The following is a 13,501-nucleotide window of genomic DNA, read 5'->3' on the forward strand; positions in this document are numbered from 1 at the left end:
ACTGAGGCAAACAGGGCAAAGTGACTCGCCTAGGGTCACATAGCTAGAAGTGTCTGAGGTCTGATTTGAACTCAGTAAGTTGCATCTTCCTGATTCCAAGCCCAGTATACACTGTACTAACCACCTAACACCCTTGCCTCCACTTACTTCCCCTGATCTCACGGGAGGCAATAGTGAGAGAATGAGTATTATGAGCCCCATTTTATACATCAGAGTAAAGCGGCTGGTTGTCATGTTTACTTTTGAAATCAGCCTCATTACTGCAGCTGGGAGCCTACCTGGGCAGGTTCCTTACCCCCAAATACCTCAATTAGTTGTTACAGAGATTTTTTTTCCCCCAAGGGGGTTCAGAACGGGAGGAAGAGAAGCAAACTGCCACATTTTCAAATTTTCTCCTGCTTCCCTTTATAATCAGCTTTAGACACTTCCAGATAGAACACCTTCTTACTTTTAAAGGCGACAGATCAGGAGCCTCTGTCACCTTGCAAAGTATGAATTAAAAGGACTTGTTTACAGGAGGCTATCAGAACCGAGTCAATTACATCATTAGCAAATCAAGCCCCCGGCTCTCCTATAAGCTGCATCCTAGGGAATGGTCAATTTAAGCAGATCTCCATCCGTCAGAAATGCGGGGCTAGTAGCCAAGTACTTGCTCCCTGATAAAGTAATTTTCTGATCTAACTCTCCTCATTATAATAAAGGTTGTTAAACATCTGAGAAGCAGCTGAAAATTCATGAATTCTTCTTTTTAAAATAACCAATACAGATACCTCAAGTCTTTCAACTTAAGTAAGCTACATTTCCAGGTAGATGGCTCTCTGCTCAATCTCCCAGCTCAGTTGTATTTAACTTCCTAAACCATGGAAATGCATAATTGGTTTTACAGCATCACTTCCCAAAACATTAATGTTTTGTTACTTCGTGGTATTTTTTTTTCCTTTTTAGCCATAGAAAGGAGAGAAGTTGTACTAAAAGTCCACATTGTTGACATTTCAGCGGTCCTATGATCTCATCAACATGGGTAACTTTCTTCCAACCATGCAAATCACGACCTGTCTATCCTGTGCGACCTTTGTCCATGGTGTCCCTAAAGTTCACCATATTGGATTCACACACATGGGCAGGTAGCCTTTCTCATACTCACTTGGCATACTGAGGCTATCAGAGGAGCCCATCACTCACTCTTACCAAATGACCATGTTGCCATGTTCTTTTTCAACCATATACTTCTTTGATGATATCCTTTACACCTTCTTGTGGATGCCAGTCTCAAAAGGAAAATGGCATAAGTGCCCCTGAATAAATGCCTTGTCATTCCCTGCCCTATCCTTCACCCTTCCTTCTCATGCTGGTCTTTACAAATCCAGTGAGGAAACATGATGCTGGGCTGTTCCCTTACCTTTAGGACCTGCTCTAGATTCTCCAGTTTGACTTGGAGCTGGTATTTCTCCTTCACGGCCAAATCACGTTCTTTGGTCACTATGGTGAGGATGTGGCTGAGTCGATCATAGTCTGTTTTTACCTTTAAAAAAGCAGAAGAGAGAAAAGTAGAATGTAAGTTCCGTGAGGCATGGACTATTTTCCATTTTGTCTTGGCTATGCCCAGTGCTAAGCTCAGTGCCAGGCATGTAGGAGATATTAATAAACATTTGTTGAATTAAATTACGTCAAATCAAAAGAGACTTCATGTAAAGCTGTCTGGGAGATAATGTCACCAAAAAAAGCACAGATACACAATTCCAAACCTTTCTTGAAATCAGATAAATTCAGGGGAACGTCTCTGACTTACTTACATAAAAGCCGTAGAGGTCAAGGATGCATGCTCATTTGCTAACCAAGCTGGTATCACGGAAAGAACACTGGAGTAGTAGACAGAGACAGGGTTGAGCCTCATTTCTGCTATTTCTAGTCATTGGGTGGCAGTGTGGGAGAGTGGAAGGAGGACTAGGGTGGGAATCAGGAGGCCCTGGGTCCAGTCTACAATAGTCAAACCAGATTTGGGTCATTGTACTCAGTTCTGCGAGCTGCAGTTTAAGAAGAACATTCATAAATATGAGGACAGGAAGAGAGAAATGAGGATGTTGAAGGGCCTCAAGTTTATGCAATATGACATGAAGGAACTGAATGAGACAGTCCAGAGAAAAGAAAGCTGAGGGGCTGGCAGGGCATGAGAGCTGTCTCTGAGTATTTATAAAGGGCTGCCATGTGGAGGAGATACTAGATTTAGGCTTTTTGTCCCCACAGGACAACTAGGTGGCACCATAGTGCATAGAGTGGTGTCTGAAGTCAGGAAGACTCATCTTCATGAGTTCAAATCTGACTTCAGACACTTAGCTGTGTGACCCTGGGCAAGTCACTTAACATTGTTTGCCTCTGTTTCCTCATCTGTAAAATGAGCTGAAGAAGAAAACAGCAAACTGCTCCAGTATCTTTACCAAGAAAACACCAAAATTCTCAAGTGGATTGGACTGCCTTGGGAGGCAGTGGGTTCCTCCTCATTGAAGGTCAATACAAGGTTGGATAACTACTTGATAAGTTTACTGTGAAGGGAATTCTTTTTCAGAGATTGATTGGACCCCATAGTGACTGAGGTACCTTATAACTCAGAAATTCTACAGTTTATGAAAATCCTGGCTCTAATCTCACTTTACTTCACTGAAATTCAATTTTCACCATTTGTAAAATGAGGGATAATTTAATTACTTACATCATAGGAATTTTTTTAAGGAGGGCACTATAGAAATGTATTACCTAGGTTTGTCATTCAAGTCATTTTGGTCATGTCCAACTTTTCTTGACCCTGTTTAGAGTTTTCTTGGCAAAGATACTTGAATGGTTTGCCATTTCCTTCTCTGTCTCATTTTACAGGTGAGGAAATTGAGGCAAACAGGGTGAAGTGACTTGCCCAGGGTCACACAGTTAGTAAGTGTCTTGAGGCTAGATCTGAACTCAGGTCTTCTCTCCAGGTCTGGTATTCTATCCACTGCACCACCTAGCTGTCCATTACCTAAGTAGCCTTGGCCAAATCACTTCCCTTCTCTTGGTTTCAGTTTCCTCCTCTGTAAAATAAAGATAGGATCAGATGATCTCTAACATCTCTTCCAATTTCAACATTCCATATTAGCTCCTAGGACTCTTTTTGTTCAATTTTATGTCTTATTTTATTTTAGACTGGCTGTCCCTATTTCACCCAGGATGAAAGTGCAGTAGTTATTCATTGGCCTTATCCCAGTGCTGGTCAGTGAAGCTCTGGCTGGCTCCATTTTCCCAACCTGGGCCTGTTTCCCTCTTCCTCAAGAAACCTGCTACCCCTCTGCTGTCAATGACTAAATATTGGCACCAGACTCAGTGCAGACACCCAATGGTCTTTAGCCTTACAGCCTCTCAGAAACCCTGAACTCAAGTAATCCACCAGCCTCAGCCTCCATCACTGGCAGGGATTACAGGCCTCCATCACCTTGCCCAGCCCTTGTCATGATCTGAAGAACATATGACTGATAGATGGCAGTGTGGCACGGTGAATAGAGGACCAGCCTTGGATTTAGGAAGACCTTTGACACTAGCAATATGACTTTAGCCATATCACTTAACCTTTCAGGGTCTCAAGAAACTCTCTAAGACCACAAACTACAGATGAAATGTCAGCAGAGAGAAAGTCAACATCAAAAGTTCCCTCTGTTGATGAAGTCACAGGTCTAAACCCCACTCCTGCCCCACCTCAAAGGCTCATAGTTTTTAGTACTGGAAGAGACCATAATGATCATGTTAGTCCAACATCTCATTGTATGGATGAATATTTTCATTTAAGGATGATGACCTTTCAGGGATGTCCATTTACTCCAAATGTATCCTTTGACTTCAGACAAGGGTGAGTCACCAGAGAGAGATCTAGAAACAATTTCCCATTTACTTTCAAGTTCTTTTTGTTGTTGATGATGCAGAAAGAGTAGACTCATTTTAACCGAGCTAAACATTTGCTTTCTCCCTAAATGTTTTCACATGAATCATGATGCTATAACAGGTCCTCTGAAGGTCAAACTCTTTAGCAGGAGAGTTTCATCGATTCCACACGCTGTACATGTCATGATGTTTGCTTAAGGTGACAAGTTGGTACCACCAGACATGCAGAAGGTGAGAGGCGTGAACTTTCCAGCCTTTCCACTGGGATGTTGTTACCTTCCTGGAAGGTGTTCTTAGAAGAGGTCATGGAAAGGTTTTGTTGATAAGAACATCTTAAAGCAGTTTTGCTATTAGGTGATGCATCAGACAGCCAGAGAGAAAAAGAACTTTCAAGTTCTCAGGGGTGAAAATGTCATGATTGGTTTGTGACTTGCATTGAACCTAAAGCAGAGATCTTTTGAATACCATTGGTTTTTAGCTTTCTGGATATTGGATCAATTGTTTTTGGTAGGTGGCTAGGGAAGGCAGGGAATGAAAAAGGACATGATGGTTCAAGAGAAGCTATTTCAAAGTGTAATGGGCTATCACAAGAAATAGTGGGCTTCCAATCACTGAACCGAAGGCTAGGTGCTGCCCACTACTGGAAGCCTGTCCTTATCCCCCTCATTGTTGATGGCCTCTCCTCAGAAATTACTTCATATATATTTGCATTAATTTTTCTGCACATATTTCATAAATGCAATCTTCTCAAAGACACTTTGCATTAAATTTTTATGCATGTAAAAGTCATCTTCTTCAGTGTATACAGTAAGTGCTTAAAAAGTGCATGTTGAATTTGATTGAATAAGGAGAGATGTGGATAATTTGAAGACCATTCTGAGCAAATGGTGAAGAGTCTTGAGATCATGTGATAAAAGGACTGAACAGATGAATGAGAATGTTCAGACTGGTAAAGAGAAGACTCAGGAGGAAAAGATGACCATCCTCAGGTGTTTGAAGGATTGTCACAAGAAGGAGGGAATAGTCCTAGAGGAGAGAACTGAGAGAAATGTGTAGAATTTGCAGAGAGACAAGGAAGACTGATAGGAAGGAGTATCTCTGGACCACTAGAGTTTTCCCAAAGCAGAATGGATTCCTGCAAGGACGTGGGATTCTGGATCCCAAGAAGTCTTCAAGCAGAGGTTGGGTGGCCACTTTCCTTATGGAGAAGACTATCCGTTGCACTGGCTGGCCGCTGGGATCCTTGACAAGTCTGAACATTCTGTGTTTCTTTGAAGTCCTTTTACAGCTTAAGAAGTAGAATACATACATGTCTCACTGTTTCCATGCTTAGGACTTCCCTAAAGCATAAATTCACAATTACTCTTTGTACAGCAATTAACATCAGCAGCAGCGAGGCAACTTGGTGGGGAGGTAAATAGAGGGCTGGACCTGGAGTCAGGAAGACTCATCTTCCTGAGTTCAAATCTGGCCTCCGATACTTACTAGCTGTGTGACCCTAGGTAAGTCACTTCACCCTGTTTGCCTCAGTTTCCTCATATATAAAATGAGCTAGAGAAAGAAATGGTAAGCCACTCCAGTATCATTGCCAAGGAAACCCAAAATGGGGTCACAAAGAGTTGAACATGACTGACAAGAACAATAAATCATTAAAAGAAGCTAACCTGGAATTTTATTTAATGGATAGATATCAAAGTCCAAGATTTAGTAAAGCCCAGAAAGGTCAAGAAATATGTTTTAAGGTTCTTGGTCAAACAAAGACATCTAAGAAGTGCAATGAATAGAATGCTGGAACTAGAACCAGAAAGAACCAAGTTCAAATCAAGCCTCAAATACTCCCTAGCTATGTGACTATGGTCAAGTCACTTAACCTCTGTCTGCCTCAGTTTCTTCATCTGAAAAATATGGATAATAATAGCACCTACCTCAAATGATTGTTGAGAGATGACATCTGTAAAGTGTTTTATAATAATAGTAACTAATATTTATACAGAACTTCTACAAAGTGTCATAAATGTTATCTCATTTGGTCTCACAACAAAAGGAACTACAATTATCCTCAGGGCAGCTAGGTATGGAGTGCCAGCCTAGAATCAAGAAGATCTTAGTTCAAATCCTACCTCATACACTTATTAGTTGTGTAACCCTACACAAGTCACTCAACCCTGTTTGCCTCAGTTTCCCCATCTGTAAAATGAGCTGGAGAAGGAAACAGCAAACTACTCCAGTATCTTGGCCAAGAAAACCCCAAATGGGGTCACAAAGAGTTGGACACGACTAAAAAACAAATGAATGATAATAATAAATTATTCCCAATTTCCAGACAAGGACAATGAGTCTGAGGGAGTTCAGGTGATTTGTCCACACCTAGTCACATAATGAATAAGCATGTGAGGAAGGATGAGACGGCCAAGTGCGATGCTCTATCCCCCATGCCAAGGCCATTCCACATCTAAATCTATGGTACTAAGGAGACAGAACTTGCCATAGTCACTTGCGAATCTTGTACATTGGGAGTAATCCTGAGCTGGGAATAGGTGAACCCAGTCTAGAGCAGAAAAATGAACTTTAGCTCAGATGTCACCAACATTCCTGGACACTATATCAAGCCTGCTTTCCCAGTGCCCCTAACCTTGCTGTTTCACTGTAGAAGTTTATGTGATTATAAGCAAGAAGTCTTCTGTCCCAACTTCATCTTGGATGGAAAGGTTGTGAATTGGAACAGAAATCTGTCTGGCACTACCTACTCCAAGAATAGCTTTTCCTAAGGGAAACTCATTTCTATCCTTTTCATCCAAACACACATCAAAGTTCACTTCCTCCAGAAAGCCCTCCAAGCTTGCATCCTCTCAACACTCTCCCATTTTGACCTTTAGAAGTCAGCTAGGCTAATTCTCCCCTCTTAGTGATGGAAGAGGTTGAGACCCAGAAAAGCTCAATCATGGCCACTTAAGAGGTAGGAAAGCTCATGGTGATTGTTCACATTCGGCGTGGTGCAAGGGACACTGAATTTGGAGTCAGCACCAGATCCTACCTAGCAATATCTTGCAGAGCCTAGATCTGAACCCAGGGTCTTGGTGTCCTAATCCAAGCTCTTCCTCTTTAACATACTGCCAACATATGGATATTTCTTTAAGAAATAGGGAATCAAATTTTGGTTCAAATTTTAAGAAAAACTGCTCAGCAACGTTTTGTTGTTTTTCAGTCATTTTAGTCATGTCTGGTCATGACCTCATTTGGGGTTTTCTTAGCAAAAATTTGAAGCGGTTTGTCATTTACTTCTCCAGCTCATTTTATAGATGAGGAAACTGAGGCAAACAGGGTGCAGTGACCTACCCAGGGTCACACAGCTAGTAAGTGTCTGAGGCTAGATTTGAACTCTAGTCTTGCTGACTCTAGGCCCAGTGCTCTATCCACACACCACCCAGCTGCTCCAAACAATGTATGTTTTTAAAAAGTAAATTGGGTTGTCATGGGGGATGGCAAGTTCTCCATCACTGGAGATCTTTCTAGCAGTTGATATTGGGATCATCAGCAACATTGTAGGGAGACTTAATGAGATCATAGCTCTCAAGTGGCCTCAGCAGTCTGACCCTCTCATATTACAAGTGAGGAAATTGAGGCACATGGAGGTTAACCCCAGTGTAACCCTCACTAGGTGACTCCTCACTGTCATCTCCCATACCCAATCTGTTGCCGGAGCTTGGTGATTTTACCTTTGTAACATCTCCTGTATGTACCCCTTTTTCTTCTCTGACATGCCACCATTCTGTTATAAGCCCTCCTGACCTCAAGCCTGGACTCTTGTAACAGTGGGCCCATCTGCCTTAAGTCTAACACCCCATTAGTGTCCCCAGCCCCTACTTAGCGGCCAAAGCGATCTTTCTAAATAAAGGGCAGGTCTGACCAGTTTACTCAAACTCTACTGGCTCCCTATCACCTCTGGGATCAAATAAAAAATCCTCTGTTTGGTGCTCAAAGCCCTTCCTAACCAGCCCCATCCCCAGCCTTTCCTGTCTTTTTGTACCTTACGCTCTCCCCCTCCGATATTCTTTCACCCAGTGATACTAGGCTCCCCAGTGTTCCTCGAACAAGGCACTCCCTGTCTGACCATTTGCACTGGCTGTTCCCCACACCTGGAGTGCTCTTCCTCCTCATCTTGGCCTCCTGGCTCCCCTAGCTGTCTTCAAGACCCAGCTCAAATGTGACCTTGTTCAGGAAGCTTTCCCCACCTTTCCCCTTATCTCTGCTGAGCCCATGGAGCTGACCAGCGTCATTCCTGAAACTTCCCTGTGTGCATCGTCCCTGATTTATCTGGTATACAGTATATATGCACATAATAGTTTTCATAAGGTCACATTCATTAAGCTGTGAGTTTCTTGAGAGCAGGAACAGTCTTTGCCTTCCTTTGTATTCCTGGTGCTTAGTATAGGGTCTGGCATATAGCAGGCACTTAAAAAATGCTTTTTGACTGATAGGCAGTATTCCTGTTATGGTGCGGGTTCAATTAGATGCTCTCTCAATCCACTTCCAATTCTGATAGTCTGTGATCTTACACAGACATACCTTCTCCAGGGGTTAGAGGCAGACTCCTCATAAGCAAAGACCCAGCTATTTTCCTGTCTCCCCCTTCAGGGGCTAGGCCCTGTGCACACCCAACACTCTATTAATCATCATTGATCACATCAGGGATAAAGAAGATCCCCCCGGTTATATCTTTAGTACCAACTGGCTGGTGGCCTCTGACAATACCTCCTGCTGAGTCTGCAACACAAGCTCTCCCTGAGTGTGAGTGCAATTACACCCTCGCCCAGCCTTCTGCCCAGGAGCATGTGGGGCATACGTGGAAGGGGATCACATGGGGTGCACAGCCACTCTGTGCTGCCGTACCCTGTGGCAATGGCAGCTGACCCAGATTGCTGCCTGGGCCACAGGCCTGGTGGGATGATGAAAACACTTGGCATCCCTGGCTCTGCCAGGCTGCTGCTCATTTGCCTTCTGCCTCAGCCCTGCTGCGGGCCCTTCTCCATCGCCTGGTGGGTTATAGCATTGGCCCAGAAAGAAATCACCCCAGGAGACTGGGAGAGAAATCATCTTCTGGACTCCTGGGGGTGGGGGTGGGGATCCTTTATTACCATTGCTGTGCGAAGCACAATCTTTTTGTGGAGTTTGCACTTGCCCTCTGTGCCAGGAAAGGCCATGTGCACTGGGAAGCATGCAGGAAAATTAGTTCTGCTTCTGACGCTTCCACTAACTCGCTGTGTGACCCTGAGCACGACACTTGATTTCTCTGGGATTCAATTTCCTCAAATGGAAAATGTGAACATCAAATCCCACCCTAACTACCCTACAGGGTTGTTGAGAGGTTCTAGGGTGACAATGTACTAGGAAATGCTTTGTCAGACTGTAAGCACGATCTGCAGGGCAGCTGTGTGGCTGGTGCCATGGTACACAGAATGCCGGGCCTGAAGTAAGTAAGACTTACCTTCCAGAGTTCAAATCTGGCCCCAGACACTTGACCCTGGACAAGCCAATGAACCCTATTTGCCTCAGTTTCCTCATCTGTAAAATGAACCGAAGAACAAAATGGCAAACTACTCCAGTATTTTTGCCAAGAAAATCCCAAATGGGGTCACAAAGAGTCCAACACAATGAAAAAATGATGGAACAGCAAGCATGATCTGCACATATGGAATGATTATTTTATTTTGAGAAGCAGCATGAGCATAGCAGGTACTGAAGAAGACCTGAGTTCACATTTTCCACTAGCATATACTGACTATGTGACCATGAATAACAGAATAACCTCTCTGTGTCCCAGGGAACTCTTTAAGACTATGAATGACCCAGCTGCAATTGCTATGGAGGAGGGACTTTCTATGTTGGGAGGGCCTGCACTGAAGAATTCATAGGTTTGGGGAAAACAAGTTTCACTTGAAGGAATCTGTGCCCCCACCTACGTGGGTCCTCCTTCCAGGGATAAGATCACAGGAAGGCGTTAATACAAGTTATAATAATTCATGATTACAAGGCAAGATATTGAGAAGTTAGACATTATTGTGAAGAGCTTGATTAGGAGGAGGAAGGGCCTTAAGATTCTGAGAAAGGAACTAAGGGTGTAAAGTTTGGAGGACAGAAGACTTAGGTGGACATGGGCATGTTGCTCTCCTCCCTCCTACTCCTCCACCTGACATAGCTTCTTGGGGGACTCTAATTTTGTCCACAATTTTGTCTCTGTCCCTGTCATCCCTAATGAATCCACATGCATTTATTAAGCTCTGATTATCTACCCTGCACTATGCTTGACACTAAAGACACAAAGGAAAAAAGGGAAACAGCTCCTGTCCCCTCCAGTTTACATTCTATCAGACCCTGACCTCTCTCCACTAACTTCCTTTCCCCTATAATCCCTAATCCTGATCTTTCATTCATTCATTCAATAAATATTTATGAAGCACCTACTATGTGCCAGGCATTGTGTTAAGCACTGGGGATACAAAAAGAGACAAAAGACAGTCCCTGTCTTCACAGAGCTTACAATCTAGCGATCTCTGCAGTATCTACCCCGCCGAGGCTTACACTCTCTGCATCGATCATCCCTTAATAAATCACACATTTCTTAAGTACCTACTATGCGCTGTTGTTGTTTGTCCTTTGTTCTCAAAGAGGATTATGACATCAGAGAGGTGATGCCACGACATCCAAGTGAACTGGATTGAAGTGAGGGAGAGCTAGGTACTGTGGTCAGCACCCACGATACAAGGGCACAGGTAGAGATGATCCTGTGTTCTCAAAATCTCTGCTAGGGCAGCATAAACTGGAAAAGCTATAAGTGTAGGACAAGGGATGTGACAGACAAGCTATCTTTTGTCTGAGGACCAACCAAGCTTAGTTGGTTGAGAGTCATCTCTTTGAAGGTGACAAATATTTCTGATGCAGAAACTCAAAAAATCCACCTGCCTGGGTGACTTTGTGCAAATAAGTCACTAAACCTCCAAGAGCCTCAGTTTACTCATCTATAAAAATGATGGGGTTGGACAAGATGACCTCTGAGGCTCGTTCCATCTCTAGAGAGAGGAAGCTGGCTTCCCACTACACTCAGGGAAGTATTGCTATCTCAGGTAACAGAAGCCCTTCCAGTGACAAACCCTCAGCTCCTTGAGGTACTTCAGGATTATGAAATTTTTAGCTACCCATTTCCTATTTATATCACCACCCTTTCCACTCAATCTGATTGCCTCCCTTCATCTATTTGACAAGGCGACTGACTCAGGGGAGCTGCCACCGAATATTTCAGATGGTCCAATGTTCCCTCTTTGCATCGACATGCCAATTATCGCAATGCAGACTTCAGGGAGGAGGCAGGCAGAGTGCTCCTTGCATCCGTAATTAAGGGTCCCGATAATGAATTTTGCTCTCTCGAGCTCTACCAGTGAAAAGATTGTAAAGTAGGCAGTGGAAACCAAGACCTGTCCGTCCCCAGCTTCCAGAAGGCTCCCATGTGCCCTTGAAACAGTATTAATGCCATTACACAAATCTAAGCTGGCACTATGTGAGCAGGATTTGGTATTCATTGGCACTCTTTCATCTTTCCTGGCTGCCCTCAGATTCAGATGGCTCAAAGTTTTTAATTTGTTTATTTCTTTATGTGAACATGTCAAGTTTTCTCATCTGTAAAACTGGCGGGGGGGGGAGGGGGAGTTGGACTTAATGGCTTCTGAGGTCCCTTCCAGCTTTACATCTACTGTTTTTGCTTTAAAAAAAAAATATATAGTCCCTGGCACATAGTGGGTGCTTAATAAAAGCTTTTGGACTGACTATAAGTCAGTAGAGTTTCCCTTTGTTACAATGTGGGTACATTGAGGGTAGGAATTGTTTTACTTCTGCCTTTGAATCCATAGCACCTGGCACATAGCAGGTGCTTAATAAATGTTCGATTAATGTTCGAATAAATGTTCGAATAAATGATCGATTGGTTAATGTCAGAGGTTACAGAATATGGGGGGAGTCACTGCAGAGATCAGGCCCTTGTAGAATGCAAACTCCTAGAGGGGAGTTTGTTCCATTTCTATCTCTTTATCTCTAGTACCTGCACAAATGTTCCTTGATCAGTCTGACAACTAACTGATTGAAAGAGAACTCTGGCAAGAGGGCAGACATTCTAATTCAAGGACTTAGAGCCCACCCTTTGTTCTCTGCTACCTAGACAAGAGAAAAACTGAACCTGGAAAAGGAGAAAATGACAAAAGAGCTCTGGGTGACTTAGGTATTTGCTTGTTGGTCCCTCCAGGGCCCTATCATTCTCTCTCTGTCTCTACCCCTTTCTACTCCCTTAAAGCTGTGCCATGAGGCTTCATTTGCAAGGCTGTCTCAGGCAGGCAGTGGGGGATCAAAACTTCCTTTTTAAGGAAGGAACAAGAAAAAGCTGTACTGGGTATAGACTGTGGAGCCAGGGATATTAAATGGTAGCATGTCTGGGGGCATTATTAGAAAACCTGAGCCAGACCCCAGGAAGGGAGGCAAGGAGGCTGTGTGCCTGCCAAAAGGACTATTCACAACTCTGACTGAGTTCCAATGACAGCTGCCAAACATTTACCATGCAGCATTACTGAGCAAATGCTCTATGTTCCTCAGCCTTGAACAAAACATTGTTTTTTATTTTTAAAATGTGTGATTATAGGGATAAAAGAATAAAAATAAAAGAGTGTGATCTGTGATTTGAATCAAGACAGCAAGGATCAATCTTATAAGTACTTATTAATCTCTTTCTATGCACTAAGCACTGTACTAGGCACCGGGTAGACACAAGGGCAAAAATTGTAAACTAGTCCCTGCCCTCAAGGAGTTTACATTCTATTACTCTCAACTTGATATCTGCAGTATTTCTTCTCTATAGCCTTTAATCTATGTACTGACCACCACTCCCCCATCTCAACTAACATTTATTAATCACATCCCCTAGGCCAGGCATTGTGTTAAATGCTGGGGATATAAAGACAATAGTGACTAGTACCTTCCCTCAAAGAGCTTATGATCTAACAGAGGAGAAAGAATATACATCTATAAGATATATATGCTATATATACATATGTACATATATAAATACATATGCATATGCATACATACACACATATATGGAATGAATACAAGATAGTTCTAAGAGGGAGGGCATGATCATATCTAGGTGCTAGACATCTAAAAAGCAAAGGCAAGATGAACCAGCTACACTGTCTACTTTAGAGTTTATTTTGGCTGAATATTTTGCCTATTCAAAGTATTTTATGATGATTGGGGACATATCAAATTCCCCTCTCAAATGTATCAGTCTGTCTCTGATAACTGCAATTCCACCATTAGAGATTCATTCCTTTGGTTTAAGAGTATGTTCAACCTTGTCCAAAAGTGAAATGGACTACCATATAAAGCAATGAGATCCCTTTCATTGGAGTTTTCAAGTGCAGGCTGGAGGAGCTCTTGTTGAGGGTATCATAGGAAGGATGCCACTAGTTGGACTAAATGACTTCTGAGCCTCTGTTACAGTTTCTGTGATTTTGGGTTACATGAAATACCCCTGGGAAGGCTGATACGTTGATGCAAATTA

The 13,501-nt window shown here is 43.0% G+C and overlaps 1 protein-coding gene across 2 annotated transcripts in view; it reads right to left on the bottom strand.

Annotated features, from left to right (window-relative positions):
* The window catches only part of LOC138158478 (RIMS-binding protein 2-like), a 490,854-nt gene that overhangs the window by 165,073 nt on the left and 312,280 nt on the right, over positions 1-13,501 (bottom strand). For both annotated transcript variants that reach the window (XM_069084581.1, XM_069084643.1), the window contains exon 6: positions 1,400-1,522. In XM_069084581.1, the coding sequence (XP_068940682.1) occupies positions 1,400-1,522 (123 nt within the window). The remainder of the gene's footprint in view (positions 1-1,399; positions 1,523-13,501) is intronic.

Source organism: Petaurus breviceps, unplaced genomic scaffold, assembly GCF_028583685.1.
Source record: "Petaurus breviceps papuanus isolate PSGF00001 unplaced genomic scaffold, PetGlider_PUasm1.0 101, whole genome shotgun sequence".
Classification (NCBI taxonomy): Eukaryota; Metazoa; Chordata; class Mammalia; order Diprotodontia; family Petauridae; genus Petaurus; species Petaurus breviceps.